Below are 22570 nucleotides of genomic sequence, written 5' to 3'. Positions count from 1 at the left end.
CATTAATGTAATCTCAGAGATATGAAGGCCACCTTACTGTCAGCCACAGTAGCAACAATAAAGAGTGACAAGGAAAAAAGAGAGCACAAAAAAACACTGACATAATCAAATCATCACTAATACATGGATCTCTGTGGTACTATTAGACAAACAATACAAACGTATGTAAAGATACTGCAGTCTAAATCCATTCATTTCAATGTGCTTAGACTAGAGTTAATTCTGCATAAGATTATACTGCAATTCTGTTTAAGAGTTTCATGACCAGAGGGATCCTAAGATTATCAGAAAGGAACAGATATCAGCTCGGTTTTTTACCAGTCTTTAATGACAGAGTGACAGGGAATTTTATTGAACTAGAAACCTTAAGCGCTCAGCAGATCAGAAAGCCATTTTACAGAGTCACTTGCTGCCTCTCACAATAACTTATGCAAACGCATTTCCACTTCTCTATTCCACGTCTTCTCCATAGCATGATTAAGCAGCCCCAATTCAGCATGTAAAAAAAAAAAAAAGTGGAGAAGAGAATCAAGGGGCATAAAAAGCCCACCTGATGAAGGAGTCAACCGCAGAAATGACCTCAAGCTCTGCTGCAGCTCCATAAGTAACTGAACGTTACCAGAGTCAGCTGTGTAGATCTATAATCCCACTGTAAACAGACTATGCCTATTTTGTCTTGTAAAAAGAAATAATTATGTTGAATGTTCTCAGGTACCCACCAGAAATCTTAGCACACAATGTAAAAATGAGGCAGATCGCATCATACACCTCTCTCATTTCTGAGGTTAATTAAGATGCTTCTCTCCCTTTTATAGAAGTCACACAGAATGAATTTTAAATCTGTCCAGGGGACTGATTTTAAACTTCCCGAACTTACAAAAAATGGGGGAAAAGTTCTGCTGTGGTGAAATACAGTCCCCAGTTTCTCACAAGAAACCATTCAGCGTCTCAGAACTGTAAATACCACTTAAAACTATCCAAGACCCTCAAAAATCTTCTATGATTTTATTCAGTTTCCCAAGCCTATGTTATATGAAACATCCTCATTGGCTGACATAGTATAATCCAACTGAAGGGTGTTTTGTTTTTAAACAGGAAAATCATTTTTGAAGGATCAAAGTAAAAAAATATATCTCCGAATGCAATTTACCATCCGCTGACAGTGACTGCACATGCTTTTCATTGAATCCTAGTCTGTGCTCAGAGAAATGTCTGATGAGGCTCTGAGAAAAAATTGCACCATAAATCAGTTCAAAACCACAGTTTAGAGATGTGTTTGAAGACACACAAACCCAAATTTTGCTTTAAAAAATACTAAAACTTGTAAAGCACTAATACAGGAGAATACAGTCTAATGTGTGCATATGAAAACTGATTTTTGATGTAAGATTTCTCTACAACACAACAAGAGATCCCAATGTATATCTTCTGAAGTCAGACGACATCATTAAAAAAATTCCCACAATAAAGAAATACTGAAGCCTGTGTAAGAAAAGAGTGGGAATCTCTTATGAAACTACAGCTCTGAAGAGATGAAGAACTCCCTAGCTGTGTTAGTGTACCAATAGCAGTCTAGCTACTATTGTCTACTCAGATAGGCAGTGGCTGTCCAGAAGGATTGATTCTGGACCTTTCATGTGCAAAGCACATGGCCTATCACTAAGCCCCTCCCGTCAACCAATATATACAAGCAGGCATTTTAATGAAGAAGGCAAGAGCTTCAAACACACTACAGAAACTGAGGGGGGGGAGGGAGAGAGATTGTTCCTAAGTTTTACCAGCACCAATTTCTGTTCCGGCAAAAGAGAACACAAGTGATGAAAACAAGTTCCTGTGGACCTTGGATTGCATAAACTCACCCTAAAAGGTTACCTACTGCCAAGATCACTACTTAAGGAACAGAAGTGGATTTGGCCTGGAAACAAACAAACAAACAAACAAACAAATGATTGACACATGACTTACTTGCAATGTCCCTGAGCAACTGCTGAACACAAGGGTGTAAAGCCATTTTTATCAACAGGATCAACTTGTGCTTCTGAAGTCAGCAGCAATCTTACACAATCTATGAGGTGGAAAACACAAAGGCAGAATGATACACAGCCACCAGAAAGAGACGTTTAAAAAACCCAAACAAACTGCACTTCTTCACTTTAGACAGAATACAAATTAACACTTTCCACCCATTTAGCAAATCATTTTGCAGTCATTGACAAGCCATGGACTGTCTTTTAGGGACATATGCTTACTACTAATTGGCATCACCCAGAGGTATCACCAAAGATTTTCTGATTGTGTCCTTTCTGGTTAATTCCTATCCCCTGAACTAATGTGAAGGACCTATTACATTCTCTCACCAGCACTAAACTACAACTGGCTACTCTCAATGCAGTGGTTTAAGACCAGGCAGTGCAGAGTTCATTTAACAAGACAGCATCATCCTGCCATTTCTGCTAGGCTCACTGAACTTCACTTCAAAACAAACCTGTGGGTGAGTTTTGGACTGGAAAAGGGCTGGTCTACACATGCAGCAGGATAAGGCAGCAGAATTGTGAGCTGGCAGATTGGACTACACCACCCCAAGGTGCAGAAAGACATTATATTTAACGCTCCCCCACATAAAATAGTTCCAGTCAGTACAGCAAACAGCCTAGTATATCTGGCAGAAAGATTCTAGCCCTACCTGCTTCTTGTTAAACTAGCTTTCATCTTGTGGGGAGATATATTTTTTAATTGCAAGAGGTATTAAAATGTGAACTCTCTACTGCAGCCTGAAGTGGTATAGACCAGGCTCAGAACTCTGCCATCTCCTTCTTCTCTATGCCTAGATGAAGCCATAGTGACTAAATATCCTTTATTATTCGGAGAACAAACCAACTTGTTGGGTTTTTTTTTAGGTACCACCTTTTTTTAAGGTACCACGTATTCGCCTAAGCTTGCCTGTGATGGTTTTTACGCAGAAGCAGTAACAGCTATTTTGTTTTCTAGGCAAATAATCTCAGCTTTAGATGGAGCAATTTGCATTCCTTCCAGTCTTTTGCAAACACAAGTGGGCCATATACACACACGTGTGATCAACATTATTTGGAGAGGCAAGCTTTCATTTGCTCAGATGGCTTGTTTTGAACTTTCTCCCTGGCACTTTGATGTTAATCAAAAATATTTCCCCACACCATTGCAGAATTCAAGTTCAAGGGCATACCAGTAGGCATTACATAAATAAGTTCCATTAACTACATAAAAATACAAGCTGAACGGCTGGGAGAAATTGCAGATGCAGAGGGGGGAGAATAAACAATTTGAAAATCCCCATCTCCCATCTCATTTCCACGTTCTGTAGATACAGTAATATACACAGTGGCTAATAACGTAATAGCTGTGACGCATCCCATACCTGTATGTCCATTCATAACAGCAGAATACAAGGCAGAATAGCCATCTTCATAGGAGTCATTAATGTCCAGACCTTCTTCATTAAGCAGCATTGACAATAAAGTGACATTTCCCTGGGCAGCAGCTTGGTGAAGAAGGGTGGGCCTGCCACCCAGGGGGACAGGACCACCACTCATTAATAAAGGGGTTAGGGAGGGAGACCAGCCTGTGAGTTAAAGCAACACAAATTAGAAAGAACACGCGTGAATAAGTTAAAGCTTCATACTCTGCAAACTATTAAAATAAGTCCAACACAAGAAACAGATTCTTTGTCATTTCAGCACCTGAAAAGATTGAGCACAACTCAGATTGTGTTATTCAAGAGCCACTGTGTAGCGGTTAGAGTGTCGGATGCGGGACACCCAGATTCAAATCCCCCTCTGCCATGAAGCTTGCTGGGCAAACCTGTGCCTAACATTCCTCACAGGGCCTCTTAGTTTAACTTTCCCCATGTGATTATTGTGAGGATAAAATGGAGTAGGGAGAATGGCACGTTCTCCCCTGAGCTCCTAGAAGGAAGGGCTGGATTAAAATGTACTGAATAGTAATTTTATCCGAACAGAAAGTAAAGTTACTCACAATGGTGACATTATATCCAATATAAACTAAAAATCTTTATTATTGCACATGAATACAAGCTAACCCTCAAGAAGTTTTTTACCAGTTGCCACTATTCAAAATTTTAAAAAAGCGATTTTAACTGAAAACCAAGCTTAGTCAAAACCTAGTTATTTTGGCTTTAAGTTAGCTAAATTAACAGTTGGGGTTGTGCTAAATTTTACATAGGAGTGTGTCACTTTTTAGAATCTGCAAATTGAATCCTTTGCCAATGGATTAAATCTACAGAATATATGACTGACATTTATATTGAAAGTGCAGTTAAAACACAGACCAACTGCCAGACACACTGCAATCTATGCCCATTTATTCAGCAATGCCTAGATTGGCAGTACTGCAAATCCTGTTACATTTTACAGGAAGTGCTACTGTACAGTGATTAGTGAATTACTTCAAAATTACTGGCAAAAGCTTCCACACTGTCCAGTCAGAAAGGCAACGGGCAGAACTGGACTTTAGAAATCTTTGCAGTTATCCTGGTTAGACACTTCAGGAATCAGACATTAGCAGCTTTAGAGGAAAGCTTATTAAGGACATGAAGTTTGCTGTACAGGGTGCAGAAGACTTTGTGAACTGTTCCTTGATCAAAAGGCTGCAAAAGGAAATAGAAAATTAAAAGGATTGAAAACAGAAAGACTTGTAACTGGGGACTGCCCAATGAAAATGAGAAATTCCAAAGGCATTTTCACTCCTTAATGCAATGATGTTGTTATAGTACCTGCTTATACTGAAGTATGGCACAGTGAAGTGATATTTTTAAATTGCCATTTATCGTTTTTAAAGCACAAACTATTTAACTTCATCTCAAGGAATATTATTTATCCACATTGAACTGGGGAGAAAAATATTTCTCAAAAATTTAGAAAGCTGCCATATTCTTAATGAACGATTAGTGAAGTGACAAGCAAATATCACGGTATCTCAGATTTGAAAGGTGACAGGCATTTCTCTTTGGAAACGGAGATAAGTCCTTTATTGCATGGAAAATAGACAGACTGAATCAACAGAGATTGCATAGATAGTGCCAGCAGGCCAGGCTCCAGACAGGGCCGCAGCAGTCACTGGTTTCGAGGTATTATTAAACGGGCAGCTAATATTTAGGCCACAACAAAGGTGTGAAACAACTGAAGACAAGCAGCAAAGCTCATTAATGAAGTAGAAAGTGCAGCCAGGGGGAAAGAGGAGATGAGGGCATAAAGGAGGAACGCGGAGAAAGCCCTGGGCAATTTGGTACCAGGCAGGCAGGGAGGAATGCCACATCCCTGGGAGCTTTGTGGATGGGCCAAGTAGCAGAAGTGACATGTCACTTTCAGACAAAACCCTGGACATGACATCAGCACATCCACCAATATTCTAGAAACTGTATGGTAAAGGTTTAGCTGATGTGTTGATGTCACATCCAGGTTTTTGCCTGGATGTGACATCAACACGTAGACAACATCATTTCCGCCTCCCTGCTCTCCCGCCTGCCCCCCAGAGGTTATACTACTGGTAATACTAGTTTCCTCTCCATAACAACACCATATTGTAAATTAACCCAGAGTTCATTGGTTCGTTGTCGAAGGGTTTCACGGTCAGAGTTCATTGGTTCTTGTTGGTTATCCGGGCTGTGTGACCGTGGTCTTGGTATTTTCTTACCTGACGTTTCTCCAGCAGCTGTGGCAGGCATCTTCAGAGGAGTAATACTGCTCTGAGAGACACTGTCCTTCAGTGTTGCTCCTCTGAAGATGCCTGCCACAGCTGCTGGCGAAACGTCAGGAAAGAAAATACCAAGACCACGGTCACACAGCCCGGATAACCTACAAGAACCAATGAACTCTGACCGTGAAAGCCTTCGACAATAACCCAGAGTTCTTTCTGGAGAAAAAGTACGGGGAGAAAAGTGAGGGCCAATTAGCATGTTATAAAGTCCTCATGTCCCCCATTTGCCCTGTCAAGAGATATAATCTGGGGGTTCCATGCTTAGAACAATTGCTAGGAGTGCATGGATCAGGACTGTGGTGTGTGGGGAGGTGGGGGGTTGTTTTCCCAACCTGAAACAGCGCAGCGGGCCACTATTTGAAGATCTGGGGAAATGTACCTGCAGCAAATTTCCTCAATAGAAAAAATAGCGACTCCACAGAACCATTTTATGCTGGAAAATGATGCAAAGGACACCAATTTTGAAGACTTTGCTCCCAATTTATTCCTGGAGTTTAGGCACCCTCTCCCTGCAGTCCTAATCCAGATGAGAACACCATGTACCTGGGAATTGTGTTTCAAGCATATAACCCCTAAAACACACCTAGTATGCAAGTTCAGGGCAGCCACATGCAGGACATAAGGACTGACCCTAAGAGTACAGAGGGTACTCACAGTTGCTATTTGGTACTCTAAAGTGGCCTCCAAGGTCAGCCTGTGGCATGGAGATGGGCTGGGAGGGGCCCCTCCAGCAGGTTGAAAAAGCTCATCATGATTTTTGACAACTCAGATTAGTTGTGGAATGGATTCCACCACCTCTGGACAACAGCAATAAGGCTTTAACATGGGGGAAAGGCAGCTCTGATTTATGCATTTTGCATTTTAAAAGATTTGATGAAACAATTTAATGTTAATTTCTACAGTGTTCACTCATGGCAGACTATCACAGAACATTATGAATGAAAACAAGAAAGAAAAGGAGATGTATAGTTTAAATTCCACACATTTTTTAAATATCCAGGGCATTGTGAGAATTTAGAAAACCCTATATACAAGTCATGGCTCAAACATTTCAAAATGTTTATTGCATATAATGGACAACAGGAGTAAAGCATAAGGGTAAATTTTAAAAAATCTAAATGAAGGAAGGCTTTCTATTTCAAGTGAATTTACACATGGCCATATTCATAAATCAGCTGGCTAGCAGTATAACCCTAAGAAGTACACCATTGAAAATCCATTGAAGTCAATGGACTTTGAAGAGTCTAACTCTGCTTAGGACTGTACTGTTAGACCTAGCAGTTCTTGACTGGAAAAGGCTGCTCAAGAGTTTGTATCTGAATCGAGACCTGCCTCTAAGAAGAGTGTGCCAGTGTGGCTAAAAAGAAGAGCTTGTTCAAAGACCCCAAAAGATTTAAGTCTCTTTAGAAAATTTCATCTCAGCCACAAACATATTAAGTGATCTCAGGCAAGCCATGTTGTTTCAGCCTCAGTTCTCCATCTGCAAAATGGGGACAATCACAATAGGCAACTTTACCAGACAGTTGTAAGGATTCCTGTGATAATTTACATGAAACACTCTGTGCAGTGGAAGTGCTATACAAATGCTAACTTTTATTAAGTCTCAAAGGGCTCGGCAATAGGGTGTCTTCTGGGATTAAAACTGATTTCCTGACTATAGAGATCTGTTCCATTGAAGGAAATGGCAGCTTTGGAGGGTGAACTCTATGGTATCACATCCCTGCTGAGCTCCCTCCCTCCCCCAAATTCTACCCTCCTCAGGCTTCACCCCCAAGTCTTTAGAAATATCCCAACCCAAAGTTGGCACTCCTCCTCAGCAACCTCCCCAAGTATGGCTGGATGGTGGGTGCTGAAAGTCAGTGTATTGTAGGACCACATCATGAAACTCAATGAGAGCCAGCCAATCTGTGGCTACATAAATGGAATCTTTTCACCCAGCCTTTTCTTTCTCTGCATTTTTGAACTCTGATTTTACTTTGAGTGGGTTGAGGCGGGGAAACAATGGACTTTCAGCAATATTTACCACTTGTTTAGGAATTTTAGCACACCAAGTATGGGATGCTAGTTGTATTTGCTATTCAGATACGTGTAGAGAGAAAGGCTGAGGAAAGAGGAGACATTGGAGCTGGGCATGAAAACAGGCAGCACTATTTTGACAATAAAGTTGATACAAATTCCATTTTATTCTTAAACTAGTGCAATCTTTCTTTTAAGCTATAAAGACATTTGCTGTGCAACCTTAAGCAGTTACCTCCTGCCAAGTTCATGGGCTTAGAAGGATGTAACACTGCTTAGGACCGCACTTATTAATAAAGTAAGTTTATCATGTATTGTAACAGATCAGGATACTGGGTTGGATCTAAAGTTGTCTTCTGCACACGGAATCGTCCTTTTGCAAGTGGAAATGAATCTTCACCGATTCCCACCTGCAGCAGCAGACCCCTGCCCCCACATCACACCCCACAGCCCCTGATCCCAGCAGCATTTTTGGAAACAGAGGAGTGCAGCAGAAGGCAGGTGGGAAAGATCTCTTCTGCAGAGCTCCTTTGGCTCTAACCCCATGTTAATATTTCATTCACCCTCCAAAACAGTGCAAGTTTCCTCTTCTTTATGAACCGCTTTACAAATTTCCACAGATGGAAAGCATTTTCATGTAACAGTATATGAAACCCACAGATACATTACTGGAAGTGGCGATCACATACACATGTACGTCCCTGCATGTATGAGTGCTGACGATTAGAGATTAATGTGTAAAGCGGCACCACGAGGACCAAGAGCAAGCCTGACATAAAATACTATATGTAAAAACCAAGTCATAATAGTGGCAGATTTAATTTGCTAATGGCAATGGTTAAAATGTAGTGCAGAATCTGAACCCATTTCAAAAGATCTCCCAAAGGAAACAGAACAGATTTGTATTCAATCAAAGAAACTGCATGACAAAATTAGGAAACATGAGGAAGCTTTTGTGGTTTTTACAAGCAAAAGTTAGCAAATACAAAGCATCTGTGAAAGCGTGCTGGACATGCAGCGATGAAGGATGGAAGGACAGGGGGGGGGGGAAACAGCTTCTGGCATCAGCTTCAGATTGTGGAGATGGTTAATTTCAGAGTCCATTACCAACCTCTCCTGCACCCCATTCACTTTAAAAGCAAACCACATACACAAGATAAAATTATATATGAAGGAACCAAATAAAAAAACATACTGATCGAAAAGTGATGTTTTAAAAAGAGAGAGAAAGAGAGCAAATCTTAGAAGGAAAAGAAAAGAGTAACGCCAAGGGTATGGGAAATTCAACTGTTTTAGAACTGTTCCTCTAGACTGTGAAGCCTCCATTGGCTTTGAAAGCTGAAGCAGGAATCATAAGCTGTCAGCCAAGCAACTTGCCTATAAGTAGTCAGCCCATGGCTCGCAGGTGCCTGGATGTGCATATCTTGAATGGCTTATGAAGTATGGCTGGATGGGTGAAGTGGGTAGAAGCTAGAGGGATTTTATCTGGGTTTTCAAACATGAGCCTAGTCTTAATGTGCTCCTGATCTGTGACAGCAGTCAATATTTGCATTTGAATGACATCATTAATATATTCAGGGCCGGTTCACACATGTTGCAGTGCTTTTGCATTCCCTCCACGTGACCATCCTTGGCTTGCACATGTCTACAACAATGCAGAAATCCTGTGTTAACCAGAATTACCCTTACAAATGTCTAGCAGAGAATCTTGTCAGATGAGTCTGGGCTGTGAGCTGATCTCCCTTCCAGTTACAGGTATATAAGCCTGGGTTTGGTCAGAGGCCTTTGGGCAAGAGCCAAGCGACTCTTGGCCCTCAGTCCATGGTTCACAGGCTGTGGCCTTACATGAGCCAAGCCAGTGATTCCAGGGACTGGCCCAGGATGTTGAAATTGTATATATTTTAAAAATATGATCATCTAAATCCTATTTTTAAGCCACTTTTGAAGCCCCAGCAGGGAGAAAACCAGGGAAGAAATATTTAAAAGTAAACAACTGAACATAAAAATATGGGACTGTGGTAATTCTGCTGACTGCAGCACTTTTGGAAGCCCAAGGACTGCATGAATTACTACAGTACTTATCCATTACAACATCTTTCTCCCATAACCATAAATCTACATGATTCTGATTCACACACAGTTTCCTAGTGGTTGTGGGCATAAATGAAGGGGATCAGTTGGAGAGGTTCCTGAAGTGCTGTGGCTTGGGTGACCTGGCTTTCAGAAGCAGCCAATGTGAACCTCTGACCAAAGCATATGCAATGCCTGGAAACAGGCGCCATTACTGTAATGTAGTTAGCCTAGAGAAGTACTAGACATTTATTGCCACTTTAATTACATAAGCTAAAGCACTTGTATCCTAGAATGAGGACAATAAACGGTAGGAGTCATTTAAAAGCAAAAGTATTGCCAAATTGAATCCAAAGGATCTACAACAGGAGACCCTCCGGCATTTTCAACTCTTGTGTGTGTGTGTAAAGTGCTGACAAGCTGCAGCCAACTTATGGTGACCTCAGAGGGTTTGCAAGGTTAAGAGACTAACAGAGGTGTTTTGCCATTGCCTTCCTCTGCAAAGCCACCCTTAGTATTTCCTGGTGGTTTCCCACCCAAATACTAACCAAGACCAACTCTGCTAAGCTTCCGACATCCTACAAGATCAGGATAGCCTGGGCCAGCTAGGTCAGGGCAACCTGTTCTTACTTTCATTATAACAATTTTTTTTGTGCAATATGAATACATTATTATATTAATGTAGCATGATGCGAGTGAAACAGTACAATTCCATGTTGCTATTAATTTATAAAGGAGAATGTCAAAAGTTAGAAATATTTTTTAAAAACCTACCACAATCACAATTTTCAGAGCCTTTCCAGCTAACCCAAAACAGCTCTTGCAACATGATTAACTAATGGAGAGATGAAACTGACTGTCATTTGGCATTTAATGGAATGTTACAACCACATATTGAGTTTTAACAACAGTTTGGTATTGATCTGTCAAGACTTGCCATTTCAAGCTGAAATAACTCTTCTCTGTGAAGTTCAGCCGGCTATTAATTTTAATAACTCATCTAATTAGAACAATTTAGAACAGTAAAATTTGCTTCCACAGGTATCTAAACATCTGGGATGAAAGAAGGCTGGTACTAGCCAGTATGAAGTATATGTAAGAAAGGGCCAAAGTAGAACCTCACATCTTCTATTTCATGCCTTCCCCAAGTAGGGTTGCCAACCTCCAAGTGGTGACCGGAGATCTCCTGGGATTACAACTTATCTCTAGGAGGCAGAGATTAGTTCATCTGGAGAAAATGACCACTTTGAAAGGTGAACTCTATGGCAATATGCGCCATTGAAGTCCCTCCCCTCCCCATAACCCACCCTCCCCAGGTTCCGCCCCCAAATCTCCAGGTATTTCCAACCCAAAGTTGGCAACCCTACCCCTGAGAGACAATACAAGTACAAAATGTAAGTAACCTCAGCTCTGCTAAACAATATGCCTGCTTCCAGGGAAGCTGATTGTAAGCTGGTTTGATTCTTCCTTAATGTGTAGAGGAAGTCGGCATATAAAAACAAACTTTTCTTCTTCTATTATCCAAATATGTTGCATGGGTGGCAGGGTGACTGGCTGGTTTTAGAGACCCAGACAGAACCCAGGTGAAGGCCAGGTCTCTAACCATGCCAGACCCTGGACACTTGTGGAACTCTTCCCTGACATCCTGTGCTTCTCAAACCCACATTGCTTATTTTCAGAACTTTCAGAGTACAGTTGTTAGAGTGCCGCTCTATACCTGGGAGACTCAGGTTCATATCCCTGGTCTGCCATGAAGACTGCTGGATGTCCTAGGGCCATTCACTCCCCCCTCCCCGCAGCCAAACCTACCTAAAATAGAGGAAGGGGATATGATGTATGCTGCCTTCAGAGCTCCTTGGAGGAAGGACAGGACTTTTAAAAAATGTACTAAATAAATAAAAGCTCTTTGTTGTTCATACACAGATACGGTGTTTTTTGAAACTCTTGAATACCTTATTCAATTTTGCAACCTAAGTATCATAGTATATATGCAGAAGAAGCAGAAAGTGCATGGTACTTAGCAAATACAAGTGGGGGACCCGCAAGTACTTTCAGGGGGTATCCTATTTCCCTCTCCCCCACTATTTCTTCTTTCCCTTTCTGTAAGCCCTCATAGCCCCTACCCTTTTCCTGCTTCCTTCTCTCCTTCCCACCCACAAGCCAACCTACCTTTCTCTGCCCCCTGTCTTCAGCCTCCCCTCCTTTCTTCCTCCTGGCAGCCTCTCCCCAGGAAACACTGGTGGAGTTGCACAGTGCCAGTCACTGGGCTGGGCCATGTTGCAAAGCGCTGGCTGAGGTTGGCCCAGTTGTGTGGTGCTGGCCAGGCCAGGCCCAGATGCACAGCAGAGAACCTACAAAGACCTGAGGAGGGCACCTCACTTTCCCCTGTATCCCCCTCCTCAGACTATTTCCTCTTTCCTGGCAGCCCCCCCCCCACCATCCTTAATTACTCTCCTTCCCACCCACCAACCTCCCTTTTATCCGCCCCCATCTTCAGCTACCTTTATAATTTAATTTCTTGATTTATACCCCTATTCCTCCACAATGGGGACCCAAAGCAGCTTACATCACTCTCCTTTCTTCCATTTGATCTTCATAAAACCCTATGAGGTGAGTTACACCCAAAGTTACCCAATAAGCTACCATAGCAGAGTGGGAATTTGAACCTGGGTCTCCCAGATCCTAATCTAAAACTCCAACCACTATACTACACTGGCTATTGCAACACTGTTGCAACAATAGTTTAACAGTAGCAATAGCAATTCCAGGCCTTGGTGTGTCGTGCAAGTTGTGGGGTAGCAAGTCACTTGGTGGTTGCTGCCAGGCCTGGCCCCTAGGAGTCTTCTCTTGAAGTCCAGAACAGCCCTGGAAAGGGCCCCACCCACCTTCCCCAACCTTTTTTCTGTGAGAAACTAAGGTCTGAAGGCTGACAATACTGTTGTGGTAGCCTAGCAATGGCTACTGAGGGCATTCATTTCTTAAAGCTACAGGTGCTGCTTCTCTCATTTTGGAGGGTGTAACCGCTCTGAGCCTGGCTTAGCTAGGATAGGACGGGCTATAAGAATGATAAAATAAATAAATAATAATAAATGAATAGGTTTTTTAAAAACGATTTTAGATTTTGGTGCAAAGCTGATGTTTTTCTCAGATTTGTAAAAAGAACTGTCTTGTCTATCCATGGCCCCAGCCTCTGTATCCACAGATGGGGCCACACTGAGAATTAGATACATTGATGATATATAGACAGTACTAGCTATTTAGATCTACAGATTCCTAATGCAGAAATGCACATTAGAAAGCTGTCAATAGATAGGGAAGGCTTCCTCAGTGATAGCAAGTGGTCTCTGTCCTTGACATTTACAGTACACTTAATAATGATATTTTACAGGCTTAGAAGCATTCTCAGTTTAGAACAGATAAGCACTACAGCTGATGGTAAACATGGCTCTCAAATCAAAGTCAAGGAAAACTCACTAACATGGCTGCTACTGCACATATTGATGTATATGAGGGCACAGGTGATAATGCATACTTCACAATGCAAGCCAATTCAACTTAAACGCCAGATGTTCCCATTGTCTTTCAAGAATGATTCAGGACACAAATTAAGTGTGAATGGCTTGGTCTTGGTGTTCCTATCACCAAGCCTCTTTGCTGAACTACACCCAACTGTGCAATGTCAGAGGAAAATAAAGCCATTATAACGACAGAAACTAAACCACTGCCTCCATAAATAAAACCAACTAAACAGTTCCAGTCATAAAAAAGTTAAAACAGGAGTAAGCCTTTTAAAAACAGCTTTGGTGTCACAAGAGAGTCCTTATAGGGCCACTCCTAGAATGTTCTCAGAAGCTTCACGGATTATGAGCTAAACGGCCCCTGAGGACACCTAGGCAGAGGCAATTCTTAAATAGTTTACTGAACAGCTCAAGCAAATCTAATAGCATCAATCCTATAAGAATTTGCTGAAGCAGTCTCTCATGCATGGCACTTCCATTCTAATCTTAGAAGTTTCTACACTGCAAGGGAACTCCAGGCTAATATAAATTCTTCCTTTAAGAAACAAAAATACGGCAACTTGAAAATCCAGACTATGACGCAGTAAAGGCTACTCACATAAGTTAATTTGAAAGGGAATTAGGAAGATTCATTAATGATGGGCTCATCAGTAGCTTCTAGCAATGATGGCTAAAGAGAATCTTACACATCCAAAGGCAGTAATCCTCTGAATATCAGTCCTAGATGAGAACACTGGAGAAGGCCTTGGCTTCTTTGCCCAGGTTGTTGGCCCTCAGGCTAAATGATCTGTTAAATAAAACAGGATGCTGGACTAGATGGACCACTGTTCAGATCCGACAGGGCTCTCTTCTTATGTTCTTATGAAAAGAAATGGATTTCCCATACCCCTGAAACTTAACAAATAATAAAACTGTAAATTTCAACTTGGCAAAAAAACAAAACAGCAAAACAGATTTAGGGAAGAAGAAAATGAAAACATGGCAGAAATCTAAAGTAAAAAGAGAGACCATTCTTAGAGGGAAAGAATTTAGGAGTATATCAACAATCCCTTTACCTGATGCTGTTACCAGTAGACTGTCTGAATCACATGGTCTATAGGATGAAGCACTAACAAGGTTTATGGAGGAACTACAGGCAATGGTGGTGGGAATGACAAAGGAACTTTCTGAACATGCAGGTTGGTTCAGTCCAGGGGATTGAGAAGGCCAGGCACCCACCTGAGACGTGGCCATGGCTGGTATGGCACAGCCTGCAGATGCCACAGATATATCTATTGTTGGTTTGGGTGGCAGCTGAGGTGAGGACTTAGATACAGCTTCCTCATTTATTACCCTGATTCCTTGAGGTGTACTGGAAGGAGGTGAAACTAGGGTTTTGCTCTCTGTTTTGGCACCTATATTAGGGGATCGACCACTATCCATAATCACTTTAAGCTGTGGATGTGGTGGTGAAGGAGTTTGTGAAAGGCCTGGCTTTTTAGGAGGAATGGGTGGAGGGTTTCCTCTGTCAATTCTTGACACATTGGGAGTCTTTAAACTCATTCTACCAACTGGGGGAGGATAAGTTCCAGCATCTATCGAATGGGACATTCCTGGCCGTCCAGTAGCAGTACCCTGAGGACTTGTAAATCTTGAAAGGACTTGGGTGACAGTATTCCGAGCTAGCTGCTTGGCAACTAAGTTGTCTCGACTCGTGGGTGATACATCTCTTGATGGAGGGCTTTGGGCAGTGTTTCCATTTTGGTCTGGGTCATTAGTGTTGGTTTGAAATCTAAACCTAGCTGCCTGGACACGTGGATTCAGACCTTGATGCCCAGCAGCTGTGGCAGATGGAGAATGCAAAGAGTGCACAGATGAAGCCTGCAAGTAGTTCTGAGGTGCTGGAGAGGATGCAACATTATTTGGAAAAGGGGAAGGTATATTTGTTAAGTCTGGTGATGTACTTGGTCCATTCTCTTCAATTCTGTTTTGACTGGGAGTCGGAACGGAAGTCGAAGGGGACAGAAGAAGGTCGCTACAGGAAGAATGTCTGTCCATGACTGGTTTCACAAATCCAGCATTCTTCTTCGTGTGGCCAGAGAGCGAAGGCTTTACAGGTACAGTCAAAGGCAACTTCCTCACATTTTCACTACCACCATCTAATAATACTGCATCTGTCTGGCAGGCAAGTGTCCTCAAAGCTGGCCCTTCTGTCCCAACAGAGACAGACACCGAACCTCTCTCTTTACTCCTACGTGGGAGGGAAAGGTGTAGCTTACTATTGTTTTCCTTTTTCAACTGCTCGATCATTTTTCTCATTCGTTCCCTCTCTTCTTTGAGATCACTGGTGTGTGCTTCCTCCCGGCTAAGTCTGGCGTGCAGTTGCTCCCTTTCCGTGTCAAACTCTGAAAGCTGTTTTTCCATCTGGGCTTCCATTTGCGTGCTCCGTTGCTTCTCGGCTGCGAGAGACTCCTCCAGCTCGCTGGCTTTCTGTTTTTCCTCCTCGAATTTTGCCATGACATCTTCCAGTTTCTGGGCCTCCTCTACTATCTTGCTGGATAACTGTTTACATTCTTTCACCAGCATCAAGACTACATGTTTATTCTTGCCACGCTCCTCCTCAAGTCGTGTGCATAGTTTCTTATGTTCCATTTCAAGCGCCTGCAACTGGGATTTCTCCATTTCCAACTACAAAGAAATGAAGAACAGTACTCATTACCATAGTGGATTTTGTTTCAATTAAAAGTCACGGGCATTTTAGGATGTAAAAATAAATAGTAGAGAGCAGTTTGATTAATGGGACCTCAATGACACAGGAAAAGACAGTTTGCAGATCTGAACAAAACATTGGTATGCCTCACAAGTTTAGTGAATATTAAACACACATTTGATTTTCCTGATGGAAAAATTCAGAACAGTTAAATAGGTGAGATTAAGAGAAATGACAGGAAGTATTAAAAGCTCTTTTTAATATTGCTGGGGACAAATATTGCGCTTCAGTAAATATTATAGCAACATTTTTCAAAATGATACCACAATTGTGTTTTACTGCTTCAAATGAACAATTGCCACCCTTCAGAGGGCCAGCTCACACATGCTAAGACCCCTGTTCAATTGCCTTGGGAGTGAATGGGGTCTCTGACAAGCTCATGGTACCTCCTCATGGTTGATGTATCCATGGCCATATTAATTTTCACAGCATCACCAGCAGCATTATTTAAATATGATGTGGCCACATACCTTGGCAATATCCACACTGGATGATTGTCACATGCTTTACAAGTAGTGGCCTCTGAAGCAACTTCAGTTAATTCAAAATGTAGTGACCAGAGTCCTGGCTGCAATCACCACAATGATCTCATTGCTCCAGGGCTCTGTCAGCTGCACTGGTTGCTCAATTTTTCCTACATGGCTTAGAAACTTGGTACTTGAAGGATCACCTTTCACCATATGAGGCTGCATGTGAGCAGAGTGCATCACAATATGCCTTTAGTGGGAAAGCTGAGCTTGGTAAGTATGCATGCAGAGCAAGGGGTTTTTAGTGGCAGTTCCAAAATTAAAGAATCCCTTGATCCAGGGGTTCTGTCTTGCACAACTGGTCTTTTGGAAGTTGGCTAAGGCTCTTGATCTGAAGGGCCTTCACAGTGGTTGTATTTCCTGACCTACTGATTTAAATTCTGTTGATGGACTGTTGCTTTGACAGTTTTTATTGCCTACTGATTTAGTCACTAGTCCGTATTTCACTGCTATCATAATTTCTTTTGGGGTGGGCATAGCTGCTTTCCCCCAGTTTTTTTCTAATATTGTTGTTTCATTAATGTTTTCTTGTTAATCTGTTTTTAACTTGCTTTTTTGTGTTACCTTAGATGTAGAAGGTGAGATAGTAATTTCGGAAGATAAATAAATCACAGTGCCATGACACAAGACTGCCTTACCTGTGGGCCTGATTCTTGCACTCCTGAGGTAACTAGGAGGGCTGTTTCATGTGTGAACCTGCCGATTAGTCAATAAGCATTCAGGACTATAAGGTCTGAAGCACCAGTCACCACAAGACTGGAATACATGTTACATACATGCTGCCCAAAATATCCTACACATGGCAACTATTTCCACTATTCATAAGAGAAGCATTTGCTAGTGTGATGGCCTATTTTCTCCTGCATCCAATCAGATAATCTGGACTAATCAGTTCTAACAGAACTTTGTTTAAAATATTTAATGGCAGATATCACTACTGAAGTCCGTCTATCAACCTTTATATCTGATAATACAAACAAAACCAGCAAACCAGGCCAAAAATGTTTACAGAGTTTACCTTTTATTGAAAAAAAAAATAGTTCCCTTTGTTAGACAAGATGTTAGAAAATGCAAGCATATAAAATTAACTCTACAGCTACTGTAAAAACGAGTGCTAAATTTATCAGAGTTCTTAATCATATTATAGTAAGTAATATTTTAAAGCAAACCAGGTTTCAGGTTATTGTATTAAAACTGCTTACAGGGATTTTCATATAAGCCCAAGTCTCTCTCTCACACACACACATGCACAGAAACCTCATCTAATCTTCTAAGACTTCCATCCAGAGAAATGTAATTTGCTTACCATGGTAATGCATTTTTGCAGGAAAATATCAGTTTTATCTTACTCGGGTAAATCTACCTTAATCACGTGACTAATATCTAGACAAGTGACTGGTTCTCAACTATGTACGATAGAATTAAGGAGATGCATATAAGATAATCAAATCCCTCATATGTCCTCATCCTTTCTAAAGCAAGATAAGAAGGCCAAATTTAACTCTTAAACACTATTAAAAGGCAATAAATCTAATATTGCTGTAACTGTTTCAATTAACTGTGAAAGGTTACAGGAAAATCTCATGGAACCAGAATTCACCGTCAGTTCAACCTTGCATGAGCTCACAGACTTCAGGAAAAATGCATGATCAGTGAGAAAGTTGGTGATGTAACCAAAATACTGCTACTCTAGGTCCATCTTGGCAATCATAATGTACGTCTCCACACATCTGGTCATTACCAGAAAGAGGAAGAGGATTACAGAGTAATGGCTGAGTTCCAAATCAACAAAGAGAAAAAATACATGCTGAGCTGCATAGGAGTCATTTGAAGGTTATAGATTCCAGGTGTGGCAACTTCTGACAACTCAAATGCATACGTTGGAAAGGTCACAAAAGTCAGTTTCAGTCATGACATCCTTGGACTCCCATTTCCATTACACTGCTCATATGTGCAGACAACTCAATGAACGTGACGTTATTTGCGGCTCACTTAAATATAAGCACATCACCTTACTTAAATATAAGCATGCTGGAGAGAAACCTCCCACACATGCCTTATACGTGATGGTTATGTGAAAACTTTGCAGCTGTCTATCAGCAACCCCTTTACTACTTGTAAGTAGCAAAGTATTTTTAACCCATTTGTGAACAGAAAATATGATCTAGTGTAAGTGGTCTGAACAGAGGGCATTACAGAAAAGTTTCTTGGATAGCTGGAAATAGGAGATACCGGTAAACATTCTGGAGCCAGAGCGTCATCAAAGTGGTCATGGGACTTTCCTAACACTTCCCAGACAGGAAGCAGCACCTGCTCAGCATCTAAGGTTTCTCAGCAACATTGGTACTCAGATCAGTAAGTGCGGTCTAATTAGAATGCAAACAGGTGGGAACACAAGCTACTTCTTTTCCTATCTCCCACAGCCAATATCCCTTACTTCCTGGAAGGTGGGAAGCAGCAGAAACCCTACCAATAACTCTTGTCGTGCTGCCCAAGTCACCCCTACCTCTGCAATGGATCTCACTTATAACTCACTTTTTATTATAAGTACTATCTTCATTTTGACATTATGTCAAATGTATCTCACCTCTAATAGTTCGATTTTCACTGTTTTTTTTTTAATTATTATTTTATTTCAGTTAGGCAGTAGGCTGATCAAAGGAAGAAACAAATGAATAAAAGGGCTCCAGTCTTTGTAATTACCGCAGAGCCACGGGAGGATTTCTGCGTTCCACTAGATGCTCAAATCCTACTAATTTCCAAGTTGTAAGAAGATATTGTATGGTGAATATATTTCACGTACACTGTAATCTGGGGGACCAGATGGCCCAGGGGATTGGTAACAGGATATGGAGCATTTCATCTCTAGGTCAGTGGTTCAAATTTGGCCTCAGTTGCTAGCGAAAGGAAAGTCATTACAAGCCGCTGCCCCCTGAGTGGTCTGTCATTCACCAATGGCATTACGTCTCCTCCCTCCAATGCAGAGGAAAGCTGATAGTCAGCTGGACAGCTCCTCCAAGGAATTTTTTTCCTTGTTATTTGTGTACATTCCCCCCTTCGCTCCTGCCTAATGAGACAGTTTCTGCCTTGTTTCATGGAAAACACAGAACAAGAAATTAACAGCTGTTTTGATGTCCTCCTGACATCCACCCACTCCCAAATAAAAGGGTGCTTTATTATTGGGCAGAAAATAAAACAGGTATCACTGTGGAGGGGAAGCAGAGAGGAAATATAGCTGCTCATCAAAGATATATTCTATAGGCTGGTATTCTATAGGCATAAGAATAGCCACGAAGCATTTGGTGACATTCCCAGGAGAGATACTTTCACTTGACAAAATAAAATTGACTGGAATTATGGCTTTGTTATTGGAACTGCATAAATGTTTTCCTTTTACTTCTAAGCTTAGTTAATGCAGTTTTTCTCTGTTTTGTTCAGGGGAGGAGAATTGGAGAAGAAAAGCTTGGAAGGATGGTATCAGGAAAAAGAAATATCTAGGAAACCCGTCCTTCCTCAGCACCAGGCTTGGCATCTGTTTGAATAAGAGAGTGACAAGAGCAGATTGTGAAAGGCTTTGGATGTCACACAAACATGTGAAACACTGTTGTGGTGATTGTCTCAAGTGTGTGGTGGTGAGCTGGGCTCAAAATCTGATGTCAGTGCACCATGATTTAAAGACAAGGAATCTGAATTAACAGTGGCTAAAAAACTCATTTGAATATTCCACCTAGTAAACATGTTGTCCTGTTTACTTATTTATTTCTCATATTACAATGGGGCCAATGGTCACCAGGATGGCTTACATAAAGCTACAACAAAATAACAAAACCAAAACCAATCAAGAAAAGTACAGTTTAAGAACCCATCAGAAGCATTCTCACCGTCAGATGTTTCCCAAAGCCTCAATTAGACCCAGTATTCTTTTAAACATCAACTAAGCACTGTACAGTAATATGGGGTGGGGGGATGCTTTTTTTCCAAGATGAGGGAAAAAATCTTATTTCTGCTTTGCACGCGCAAATCTACTGAAATGTAAGAAAACTTCACATTGCAAGACATAAGAATCAAATTGGGATCAAGTGCAGTAAGAACAGATGAGAAAGCACTTTATATTGGGATGGTTGTGTGTGGAGGTCTTAAAAATTAAGGTCAGAAGCAAAAAGTTTTGTTTTTTTCATTTAGAAACTCTTTGGTAGAGGGTGGATCAAGTAAATGGTATGAATAATCCTGCCACTGTTTTACTGGAGTTGACCATTTTATCTAATTTCACTGTATTTGAAATAAGATGATTTCTAAATGGATTAGTTGCATTTTTCCCATTTGTCTTGTAATCTGGTGCTGAATGGAAGGGTATACACTTTAAAGCTCAAGTAAAATAAATATTAAATGTGAAACTAGTTTCATGGTCATTCACCAGTGTCTTCCTTCAAGCAACTGTGTTGTGCCTGAACTGAAGTCAGGTACTGAAAATGGTTCCTGAGATGTACTTCCCAAGCAGTCCCTGCTAAAGGAAACAGGAAAGAGCTACTGCGAAGTTGGTAGACAGCTATTTCCTCAAACTTATCGAGTAGTAATGGTTTTGCCCTGCGTCTGAGTGAGCCTCGCATTAGCTGCCTTTCCATCTCCTCACCTTGAGACCCTGACTGCTACAGACTGTCTCTCAGTTTGCTTATATCTGTCCTGGTCCCAGATTGGTCAGTCCATCTTGGTGGTAGTATAGTGATTAAGAACGGTGGTTTGGAGTGGTGGACTGTAAACTGGAGAACTGGGTTTGATTCCCCACTCCTCCACATGAGTGGCAGATGCTAATCTGGTGAACCGGATTGGTTCCCCACTCCTCCACATGAAGCCAGCTGGGTGACCTTGGGCTAGTCACAGCTCTCTTAGAGCTCTCAGCCCCACCTACATCACAGGGTGTCTGTTGTGGGGAGGGGAAGGGAAGGTGATTGTAAGCCGGTTTGATTCTTCTTCAAGTGGTAGAAAAAGTTGGCATGTAAAAACTCTTCTTCCTGGTTTTGCTTGCCCACTTGGTTATCTCCTGACCATCCTGATTTGCCTATCCATGCTTCCTGTCACACCTTGATCCTATGCCAACATTATCCTACTTAGCCATATCAAACCCTGGAAATGCTGTCAGGCTAGCTCCTGCAAGATCAGAAGCGGTGTTTCCTAGAATTGCTAACAAAACCAGAAGAAATTATGCACATGCGCTCTTGCTGATCCAGGGAAACTCATTAGAAGGTTACTTTTTAAAAGCCAAGCATTCCTAGTAGTACTGTAATACATCTGTCTACAAGTGCACGAATCACTGTACAAAGCATGCTTGTCTTTAATTACTTGGCAAAATATATGTAAATAAAGTCCAACGAAAGTTTGGTTTCAGGTGTCATGCAACCGATCTAATTACGTTGAGTTGTCAACCGGCAGAAGCTATATTGGACACATTGCGCTATTGCTAGTTCTTGGCCTGGAGTAAAGGTATGCTTTAAGCAGGTTTGGGAAAGTTGCAACTTTAGATTCTATCTGAACTCAGATGTTGTTTCTGGTTGAAGGTTTTAAGTTCATCAAAACAACGATATTTTGACATCAGGATTGTACCTAGGGAGAGATCAGGACTACACGTTTGGCTTATACCGGTGAGCCCCAATATGGTGCCTATGGGTATCACGGCGCCCACCAATGTGTTTTCTGGTGCTCACTACTCATGTTCAAAATTCCAAAAGCTCAAGAAGGTTGAATAAGCCAAGGCTTATGAACTTTGTTGGCATGCACCTCCCCATTTCCCATACCATGAAGAGATATTAACACATGACCTGGGAGACCCCACATTTATCTGAACTCAGGATCTCCTATGTGGAACCTTAGTTTCTTTCCAGCAGTGATGGTGGAATGGGAGATGTTGGAATACAACAGATGAGTCCAAGACCTGTTCTTGAGCA

At 41.5% G+C, this 22570-nt stretch overlaps 1 protein-coding gene across 3 annotated transcripts in view; it reads right to left on the bottom strand.

Annotated features, from left to right (window-relative positions):
- CTTNBP2 (cortactin binding protein 2) overlaps window positions 1-22570 on the bottom strand; it is a 106706-nt gene that overhangs the window by 48482 nt on the left and 35654 nt on the right. For 2 of the 3 annotated variants that reach the window (XM_056846007.1, XM_056846008.1), the window contains exons 4-6: window positions 14411-16022; window positions 3395-3598; window positions 1966-2065 (exon numbers count right to left, since the gene is read on the bottom strand). In XM_056846007.1, the coding sequence (XP_056701985.1) occupies window positions 1966-2065; window positions 3395-3598; window positions 14411-16022 (1916 nt within the window). Of the gene's footprint in view, window positions 1-1965; window positions 2066-3394; window positions 3599-14410; window positions 16023-22570 lie in introns of those variants that run through there. The other variant, XM_056846009.1, reaches the window with a different exon arrangement.

This window comes from Euleptes europaea, chromosome 3, assembly GCF_029931775.1.
Source record: "Euleptes europaea isolate rEulEur1 chromosome 3, rEulEur1.hap1, whole genome shotgun sequence".
Lineage (NCBI taxonomy): Eukaryota > Metazoa > Chordata > Lepidosauria > Squamata > Sphaerodactylidae > Euleptes > Euleptes europaea.
The sequence above is the reverse complement of the archived record's forward strand: the minus strand, read 5'-3'. Positions and strand labels throughout refer to the sequence as shown.